The following is a 10,504-nucleotide window of genomic DNA, read 5'->3' as shown; positions in this document are numbered from 1 at the left end:
TGACAGTCTGAATCTCCTCCTCTGTTCTGCCTTTTGGTGACTAGCCTTATATTTGTTTAAATATACCCTCTTAGAGCTTTTCTGATTCTCATGGAGAAAAGAATTAATTGCAAAGCAATTCAGTGTTATACTTGCTGGGCACTTTAAATAAATAGATAAACAAATACCAGCATCTCTGAAAAATAAGTTAATGCAAAATTTGAAAATAAATATATTTTGTGTATTTTCAAAAATAAAAATTAAATAGAGTTTCCTTAGCCTTCACACTCCAACTGTACCATTACCTACCCTGCCATCAGCCAGGTCAAGTAATCAAGCACATGGCAGGGCTTCAGAAAGTATATGGCAGAGGAAAATGAGGCTCGGAAGAGGCACAGATAGGCTACATTTCTTAACTTAGCTTGATGAAACTATTCCAGTGACTCACACTAACAGGGGGCACAATGGGAAAATGGCAGTTATGTAACATGATTTGTTGAAGAGCAGATACAAAAGCCACAATGAGGTGCTTGGGTTGAATGTTCTTCTTACAGAGGCAGGTCAGTGCTGTTATGTCGTGTTTTCCTGGAAGTCCCATCATCCTTCGGCAGTGCTCTCTGTAAGCTGGACATGGCTGCTGTCTTTTTATGGTCAATGACCGCATAGGAATTGGTCCTGTGGGCTGGATGGGCAGCTGCACATGGGACGTGGGGGACTGGTATGTTTTGCCGCCCTTTACAAGGATCATCTTGCAGTTCCACCTGGATATAATTGAGCTGCCTTGGCTGCTCCAAATAAGGCCGGCAGAAGTCGAAATTGAAAACGCTGGGGGTACAACTGCGGTGCCGCTGCAAGCAACCTCCCCTACGCATGCCTCCATGTAGGGCAACCCTTTCTGAGTTCATGTAATTTCGTAAAGAGTCATCTTCTTCAATTTCTGGATAACCAGTGGAGGAAGGTGTCATTGCATCACCAGAATCCTCTTCATCCTGGCCCTGTCTTAGGGGCTGGCACTCCCACACAGGAGGCAATGATGGCAAGTTCTCATAGTGCAGTAGGGCGGTCCGGCGATGGGAGCAACTGGCAGGATTCAGGTCCTCACAGGGAATTTTCAAGCGCCCGCTCCCCTGACGAAATAAGGTTCCTCGAGAAGGCAGCAGACCATTGAGGTTTTCATAAACACACTTGGGGGCGAGGCACTCGTCTTTGTAATCGTTGTTGTTGTTGTTGTGAGGAGTGCAGAAATGCCTTGAGCACTCCCAGTGGGGTCGACAGTAGCCATCACATTTCATCCTGTGCCTATAACCCAGGTTCGGGCCCAAAACAAACTTCACTTCTCCTGGCTGAATGTAAACCTGGGGATTCCGGTCCTCCAGGGAGCAGCTATGGTTGGAATGAGCAATCGGAGGATGAACTTCAGGTAAGGAGTGCATACAATGGTGGCCCCTTATATCATCTTCCCCACTGGCTGTGTTTACATAGGTGTGGGACTGGAAAGAAAGAAAGAAAGAAAGAAAGAAAGAAAGAAAGAAAGAAAGAAAGAAAGAAAGAAAGAAAGAAAGAAAGAAAGAAAGAAAGAAAGAAAGAAAGAAAGAAAGAAAGAAAGAAAGAAAGAAAGAAAGAAAGAAAGAAAGAAAGAAAAATTAGCAGGTGCTGAGAATAAATGCTGTCTAGAAATCCTTCATTATTTATTATGGATCACAGGATTAATAAGTATTTATACAGCATTTTAAAATGCATAAACAGGATGATCTTTAACAGCAACAATATTAAAAAGAAATGTAGTCCTATCTTAACCTTGGATTCTGTTATTAATAATTCTAAACATGTTCCCTGACTGAAAATAATTTTTAAAAATCCTTATCAGTATCAGATCACACCTGTCCTATCACATGATATTATGTTACCTAATCAAATCTAGTACAAGTAGGCCTTGACTTAAAACCATTTGTTTAGTGACCATTCAATGTTACAACAGCACTGAAGTGACTTATGACAGTTTTTCACACTTACAACTGTTGCAGCATCCCGGTGGTCACATGATCAAAATTCAGATGCTGGGCAACTGGCATGTGTCCTAGGATCATGTGATCACTTTTGCGACCTTCTGACAAGCATAGTCAATGGGGATTCCAGATTCACTTAACAGCCGTGTTCGTAACTTAACAATTTCAGTGATTGACTTTAAAACCATGCCAAGAAAGGTTATAAAATGGAGCAAATTCACGTAATAACTGTCTCACTTAGCAATGGAAGTTTGGGGCTCAATTGTGGCCTAAAGACAAGGACTACCGGTTTGCAGAAAAAGAAAAGACAATACCACAATTCTTGTTTAATCAAGAAAATCATGTACACAGTTATGAAAAACCCATCCTAGCCTTTATATGAGAGTGGATGGAGGTAAAATGATTAATACCTTGTGCAATGAGAAGGTATTATTATTATGCCTTTTTGATAACTACAAATATATCTTCTCAATAAGCAACTTTTCCTGAAAATACTTAGAAACTTAGCGCTGCATAAGTGAAAAAGAACAGGTGCCTATTTTCCTATAACAACATTAACTGGCATAGTTAAAATTAATTGGCACAGTTAGTATTAATAGGTGCAGTGTTCTATTTCATATGCAATACTCACTTGCCCATCAGGGATAATAAGAGCATGCGTAGCGTCCTCTCCAATGGAAGAATGCCTTAGACTACTCATGGGGGCATGGCAGGCTGCAGGACAAGATGAGGGCTCCATAGGGAAGTTGTGGAACCCATTAGGAAAACCTGGGACTATATATTCAAAAAATGAAGAAATGGGAGCACAATTAGCTTTACACAAAACTATATACACATTTACCAAAAATACCCCCAATACTTTGTTAATAGGCCAATGAACTCAGATTGTATGATGAAGTTCTCTACTGTGATGAGACAGAACAACACTTATAAAAACTAGGTTAAAATACCTACCTCAAATCTAAGTGCAAAATAAAGTAAAGGTCAAAATAACCAAATCAAATAATAATCTTCTTACTTCTCATGTATACTTTCCTTAGTAGTTCTGGCGATATTTTACTGGAAACCTAAACATATCTGATAATTATGTTTGGTTGTCTTAGAAATAAAGCAACAAGCTCACATAAAACTTAAAAGCTACAATAAGCTAAAGACATGACTGAAGAGTAGACTTGATTTTATGAGACCAGATGATTAAGTAATTAACAATATCTGAAGACGAAACAGGCTAGTACAACTGTTGCAAATGTGCTGAGCCCTAAAGTAGCCCCAGTTCAGAGAAAATGTATATGGAAACAAGGCAATGACTCTCTTGCATAAATTAGACATGCCCAATACTATAAATAGATTACAAATGCATTATAAAAGTGGATTGACATTATGGTTTCAACCGTGAGTTTTCAATGGAAAGAATGAGCAACTCAACAGACTCAAAACAGGGCCAACTTTTTGTAACTTTTTGTATAAAGTAGGGTATAAATGTTTGGCACATGCTTAAAGAATGGTTTCACCCCATACAAATATTCAAATTCCTATCAAAACAAAATATTCTGACCAAGAAGAAATGTCTGTGGAGATTCTCAGTTATCCACAGACATTTCTTCTTGGTCAGAATATTTTGTTTTGATAGGAATTTGAATATTTGTATGGGGTGAAACCATTCTTTAAGCATGTGCTTCTCCCCCCAAAAAAAGGCAACTGGACTGTTTTTTCCTTGAGGAAGATGGTTTGCTTTTCATCCAAGAAAATTCATCATGATGCCAGGGGTATGGAAAGTTCCAGAACCAATTGCACCCTGATTTAGGTGACTCTGAGGGTTTCACATGGTCTCAAAAGCTCTCTGAGAGTTCTAATGACCAAATGACTGCAAAGAAATACAACCCTTCCATCCCCTCCCCCACCACCCTATCAGAACTTATCCTTCCCTCCCCCCAGCTATCCTTCCCTTCCCCCCATCAGAACTGATAAGGTTTCTTCCATGATGAGAAGCAAAAGATTTTTCTTCTTCTTCTTCCAGGAAAAAACAGTCCAGTTGCCTTTTGAAGAAAAAAGCACCTTTGTGATACCAAGAAGAAATGCTCCTGAGCACGGGTGTCAAACTCGCGATGTCACGTGACATGTCGCGATGTATCACAATTTTTTTCCCACTGCCGGCAATCGGGTGGGCGCGGTTTTGGTGTGATGCATTTGGCCCGAGTTTGACACCCCTGCTCTAGAGTAAACGCTAACATAGGCCTCATTCTCCTATCTCTTCCGATTTGTAAGAGGGTCTCACTATCGGGTGTTTGGGGAGTCCGGGATAGTTCCAGTTCAGCTGCATTCCTTGTAATGACAACAGGTTCCTCCACCACACTGATACTATTACACTGCATCAGATCCTGCAGCAAATTAAATATCTCTTCAGCTCTTGAGCACTTGAATGCAAAAATTCCTAGGCGAAGAAGAGAAAGTCTATTTTAATACTAGTATGTTCACACTCTCTAAAACAAGAAATGCATATCAGATAAACATAAAGCGATGCTAACAAATTGCACCATTACTCTGTGAAACTCCAGCCACATACCTCTAAACATCAGCAGATTACTAAATACAGTGAAAGCAACGTATTGCATAGACATTTGGACAAATCAAAAGGATAGGATTAAGATTTAATGTGTATACTGAAACTAAAGGTCTGGTCCTGAGATTACACCTTAATTTAGGATCTCCTTAGAAATACGTTGACTATTTACCAACTTAATTTATATCTTTTGACAAGATGACATGTCTTCAAAATCATAAATATTACTATACCAATTAAATACTAATTGTATAATTAGTTATACTAATGAAATTACTAATAAGGGAAGCAGTAAAAAATGAATCAAAAGGTTACATTTTCATTATATACTTATTTAAATGATAGAAGAAACGTTGCCTCTTTAGAGAAGAGCTTCAGCACCTCTGAAATTACAAGTGCATGAAGCTGGGGAGAAGAAACCATGATCTCTGAAGCATCCTGGGCTCAAATTATTTAGGACAAATTCAAAACACAGATATTTGGTCTGGCAGTCTCTCAGTCTGGCAGCTACTCTCAGCCATTGGGATATACATAAAATGGAATTATGGTTTCACTTGTGTAACATTCTGGCCAAGAATAAAAGTGTTTTATAATTTGAATGCATTTCAACATACCCAGGTTGTATAAATACACATAGCATGAACAGTTATAGTCAGAACATAACTTAGAACCTCCAGCTATGAAATAGTACATTTAAATTGCTGCTTATTGTTATGGTGTTTTGAAATAATTATAAAGAGAAAGAACTGAAATTGAATTTTCTCTACAGTTCCATTCATACTGTTATTCACTTGCATTTTCCATATTTAAGTGAAAGTAAGAAACAGAATTGGAAAGGAAAGAGAAAAAGCACAAAGTTACTATTATTGTTACCAGTATTACTCGGTAAATTTTCAACTGTGCTGCCCATGAGAAATTTGAGGAAAACATTATCTGTATCTTACTTGGGCAAAGTAAGCCTGTAGCACCATGAGCCTGCACAAAGAATCTAACAAGCTATTTCCATTTATGTTTGCCAGCTCAATTTTGAGATTAGAACCTTTTTTGCAAATCACTGAAATCTTTTCATTGATTCATCGATTAACAGGATTGTACTGGCAAACGTTTGGGAAGCACAGCAACTCGCTTTTGTATTAAACTGCAACACCTGCCCACCACCCATAAATACTTTTATCAATTGTCTCTCTATTCTGAACTAACCAATCAGATTCCGGCATGCACAGACATGAACCAAAAACCCATAGCAACAAGGACAAGAACATGGCAACAACAGCTGCAATTCTGAATAAAAATATTCTAAAACACACACACACACACACGTCAGTAGATCCTACACATTTTCTGTCTTATCTTCCTGATATTAAGAATGATCATTCAAGTGAAATAAGCTTTAAAATCCAACGATGAAAGAAAGGAATGTGAAAAGAATCAAAGAATATTCATATAATGCAAGGGAAATAATGAATCTTACAACCACTGAATATCAAACTTGCCTTTTTTTTTAATCCACACTGCTCTGACCCAAGACTTTTTGGATTTTTTTTACTATTTCATCTGTAACATAAAGATCACACTCCTGGCACAAACTAATGCCAGTGGTGAACAAACCATAGGTTATAAATAGGCAGCCAGCTAGATAATATTCCTACCAAAGTCAAAATATCACATTATAGGTAGTTCTCAACTTATGATCATATATTTAACAACCATGAAATTACAGTAGCGCTGAACAAATGGTATTTACACCTGGTCCCTGAAAATATGGCTGCGGCAGCATCCCTGAGGTCATACAATCAAAATCAGTCACTTGATAGCCTGCCCACACTTACAATCACAGGGAGTCTTCCACTTCTTCCCCTGCCTACTTCCCCATCTTTGCCCTTTGGGCCCCTGAATTCCACAGCTCTGCAAGGCAACTGCTGGCCACGCAAGGCTTTCTTCCTGAGGTGACATGTGGCAGTTTCCTCATGAGACCTGGGGAAGAAGTCCTCATGTGGCCAGCAGCTACCTTACAAAGGGCCAGGTTTTTATTTAAATCAAAATGTATTAACAATACCACAAGACATAATCTTGTATTATTTTCAAAAGCTGTAACACAGGGGTCTCCAACCTTGGCAACTTTAAGACTTATGGACTTCAACTCCCAGAATTCCTCAGCCAGCTTGGCTTTCTGAGGAATTCTGGGAGTTGAAGTCCACAAGTCTTAAAGTTCCAAGGTTGGAGACCCCTGTGTTACAGCTTTTGAAAATAATACAAGATTATGATGTCTTGTGGCATTGTTTCCAGGTCAGGATTTAATACATTTTGATTTAAATAAAAACCTAAAACTTTGGTTTATTCTGAAATAAAAGTGAAAGCTTTCATTCTTCTCCTCTTAGGTGCAGAGAAAAAAAAAGAACTGCATAATAGCCTGAGCGTCACAGATTTTATTCATAATTATTTAAAAGTTAGGCCTGATTTCAAAAGATTCAGCATAAATATAATGCATTTATAAAGTTTATCACTATGAAGACAAGGGATTATCAATAGTAGGTAGGGGTCTCATAAAGAACTATACAACTGGGTCCTCAGAGTCTGAAGCACTATGCCTCTGAAAGACAGATCCTAATGATTTATAAATAGCTATCTAGTTTCTGAGAAACATAGTCTGGCTACTGATGGACATAAAGTATTAGATAAACCTCTGAGCTGATATAGCAAGATAATTTTATATTTTCTTGTTTATTTTGTTATTAAATTTAGGTACTGCTACATCTTGTGAAAGGATATGGCATCAACTTTCTCTTATAACATGCCATTTTTATTAATTCCAACACTGCTAGATTTAGATTGGAATTTTAATTTGGATAAGATATAATTCTATTTTTTAAAATGTTACTATTTTTAATATAGTCTAAGTATTCTTAATGTAACAAAGATTTAAATGATCGCAGAGTTATTCCCAACCTTGCACATCTCACCATACACATATGGATTTAAAAGACTATCAGAGAGTATAGGCCAGAACATTCCCTTCAATGCTGTTAATATGAGAGGCGTTAGAAACCTGAATACCAGATATTTAGACTATTCATTTATATATGGTTGGCCTTGATGAAGCAGAATACTGGACTAAATAGGCTTTAAAAAAATGTTCTCTCATCAATACTTATCTGAAAACAAAAATGTGAATTTCCTTATGTGTCTTATTAGAAGTTTTGTTTCTATTTCTGAACCAGATTTATAACATCCTATGAGGAGACAAAGTAGATGTTATCCCAGGTTAACAGCTCTCCTGCTGTACATACCCTGTCCAGTCAGGCAGCGACGTCCACTTTCAAAGGAGAAGAGATGGGAATCATAGCCATAGCGACGCAAGCAAAGGTAGGGCCACCGAACAGCATCGCGTTTATGAGTGTGCAAAACAAGCTCCCTCTGTGTCAATTCCATTATCCCTGAGCCCAGCTCATTGCCCTCATCATCAACATTTGTCACCTGTAGAAACCAAAGCCAGTTGTCAGGAGTTACTAAAAACCATATAAATAGACACAGTGGGGTTATAAACTAGTAGTGTAGCTATTGAGGAAAGTACACCAGCCCAACCTCATCTCTGTAAGGCAGTCATTTTTTTCTTATTCAGTGGTAAAATGCTTTACCACTGAATAATGCTTTAGAGCAATGCTTTAGAGCAATGTTTCTCAGCCTTGGCAATTTTAAGATGTGTAGACTTCAGCTCCCAGATTTCCCCAGTCAGTGGAAGTTCACACATCTTAAAGAGCCAAGAATGAGAAACATTGCATAAGAGGAATACTTCCTTACCTGAAAAATATTTCAGGTAGGTACACCTAGAGCAGGGGTAGGCAACCCAAAACACTTAAAGAGACACTTGGACCCGTTTCCCACACTGGGAGCTGCAAAACCCTTTTGACATCTAAAATGAAGATAATACTGCATATATCCTTTTTTACCTTATATATATATATATATAATAAAGGTAAAAAGGATATATGCAGTGTTATCTTCATTTTAGATGTCAAAAGGGTCTCTCTCTCTCTCTCTGTCTCTCCTCTCCCTCTCTCTCTCTTTCTCTCCCTCTCTCTCCCCCCCCTCCCTTTCTCTGATCTTTTGCTCACCTGGCAAGCTGGCTTCAAGCTGTTCTCCAACAAGCTCAGGGGTAGGCAACCTTGGCTCTTTTATGACTCATGGACTTCAACTCCCAGAATTCCTGAGTCAGCATAGCTGGGCTAGCTAGCTCTCTCCTGCCCTTCCTGCTTCCTGTTTCCTGCAGCAAAGGAAGGAGCTCCGCCCAGTAAGCTTTTCAGCTCGTGGGAGAACACTGAGTCCACTCTTTTTTTTTTACACAGAGAGAGAGAGAGAGAGAGAGAGAGAGAGAGAGAGAGAGAGGGAGAGGGAGAGGGAGAGGGAGGGAGAGAGCCTCTCTCTGTCTCTGTCTCTCTCTGCAAATGGCAGAGGAGGCTGGGAGCTGCAGGGGAAGGCTCAAAGAGCCACATGCGGCTCCGGAGCCACAGGTTGCCGACCTGTGACCTAGAGTCAATGCTAGCCCATCAACAAGACCTCAGCTACTTAGGAAATTGCTCCCTCTGGTAATCTGAGGAGTGTTTTCTTAGCCTTAAGCATATAGTAATACTAACAATGCATTTATTAATCACAGTGCTTCTACTTTGGGAATGCCATCTAAGATTCCCTGCATAATATTACTGTCTAGTACCAATCATCAACTAATTGACCCAAGTTAAATGATTCACCTCGAAAGAATTTTCAAATTCACAGTCGTGCAATGCCTTTACCAGCCATGCACAAAAGGTCAGAAAATTGTCAATATTTCAAATCTTCAGACTGAATGTTAAGCAACGAGGGAGGACAAAATTTAGTTATTTTATTGAGAGACAAAATTCCTTGAAATATACAGAGAAGATAAACTTTCTCAGCTAAAGGCAGTGATACTTAACTGAAGAAAGCACCAAGAAGAATGGGGGGGGGAATCGTAAAAAGGAGTTTCTCAATCCAACTTCAGTCTTGAGATGAAATTTTATTTGAGTTAACTCACAGCGATCAATATTAGTAGAAGAATACATTATAAAAGACAAAAAACACAACTTACCTTAAACTTGGTAGGGTGGTTATCTGGAACCCTGTCTCGGCATGGGCTACTGCAGCACGTTCCCATGGTGTCAAAACAACAGGCAAACCCTGGAACTTAAGGAAAACCAGAATACTGAAGACCAAAATGTAAACCACATCTTTCTAACAAAATATTTTCAACGTTTCAAAAACCCAATGGGAGATGGAGAAAAAAGGCAAAGGTATAGACCACACATTTGTGCAGTGCTTCAGATTTAATAGGAAATAGGTGCATGGAGGCAGTTATATATCATCTGTCAGCAACTTTTTAAAGTGATATTTGTGCTCCAGTGAGAGATTGCCGAGAGTGTCCTATGCCAAGAGTATGGAGAGCGACTTGATGTTACAAGTATAACAGTGGTTTGATTTCTTTATTTATGATCCCAGACCAGTAAACTAGTATAATAATTTTTGAAGTGATGTTAGATCATGTTCAGGCAGAACTAAGAAAAACATGGTAAGACCAATGTCTTCAAATTCACACTACCAAAAACCCACAATATGGGACAATTATTGTCTGCTGTATTAGAATTACAAACAAAAAACATTTTTATCATCCCTTAAGGACAGGATTTCAGTCAAATCATCATATTCCTGCTTAAACCTTACCTAGCCATGGCTGTCAGCAGTTTTTTAAGGGAAGGCTTCCCACATTCTCCACACAAGCCTATGCTGGGTGTCATGGCAATCAAGATGCCAAGACGTCATTTATGGTTTCATAGAAACTATGTCAACTTTCACCTATAAGGAAGAGAAAAAATTAAAAACACTTGAAATGATTAACCCCCCAAAATTATTAACCTGTATTTGACAGTCTCTTTTTGTACTCATATAGGCC

The 10,504-nt window shown here is 38.7% G+C and overlaps 1 protein-coding gene across 2 annotated transcripts; it reads right to left on the bottom strand.

The window, feature by feature from the left end:
- Nucleotides 1-492: 492 nt before the first annotated feature.
- FRS3 (fibroblast growth factor receptor substrate 3) lies at nucleotides 493-9,717 on the bottom strand. 2 transcript variants are annotated; one of them, XM_029286340.1, is made up of 5 exons: nucleotides 9,647-9,717; nucleotides 7,833-8,019; nucleotides 4,261-4,416; nucleotides 2,617-2,798; nucleotides 493-1,469 (listed from the first exon to the last, which is right to left on the bottom strand). In XM_029286340.1, exons 1-5 carry the CDS (start codon nucleotides 9,710-9,712, stop codon nucleotides 528-530), a joined length of 1,533 nt encoding a protein of 510 aa, XP_029142173.1. In that variant the 5' UTR covers nucleotides 9,713-9,717; the 3' UTR covers nucleotides 493-527. The 2 variants fall into 2 exon arrangements, with proteins under 2 accessions (XP_029142173.1, XP_015682376.1); XM_015826890.1 differs by having other exon boundaries at nucleotides 2,617-2,759.
- Between the last annotated feature and the right edge of the window lie 787 nt (nucleotides 9,718-10,504).

The sequence above is a fragment of the Protobothrops mucrosquamatus genome, unplaced genomic scaffold, assembly GCF_001527695.2.
Source record: "Protobothrops mucrosquamatus isolate PMUCROS unplaced genomic scaffold, P.Mucros_1.0 scaffold3357, whole genome shotgun sequence".
NCBI lineage: Eukaryota > Metazoa > Chordata > Lepidosauria > Squamata > Viperidae > Protobothrops > Protobothrops mucrosquamatus.
Note: the sequence above shows the minus strand (reverse complement) of the source record. Positions and strands in the feature narration are given on the sequence as shown.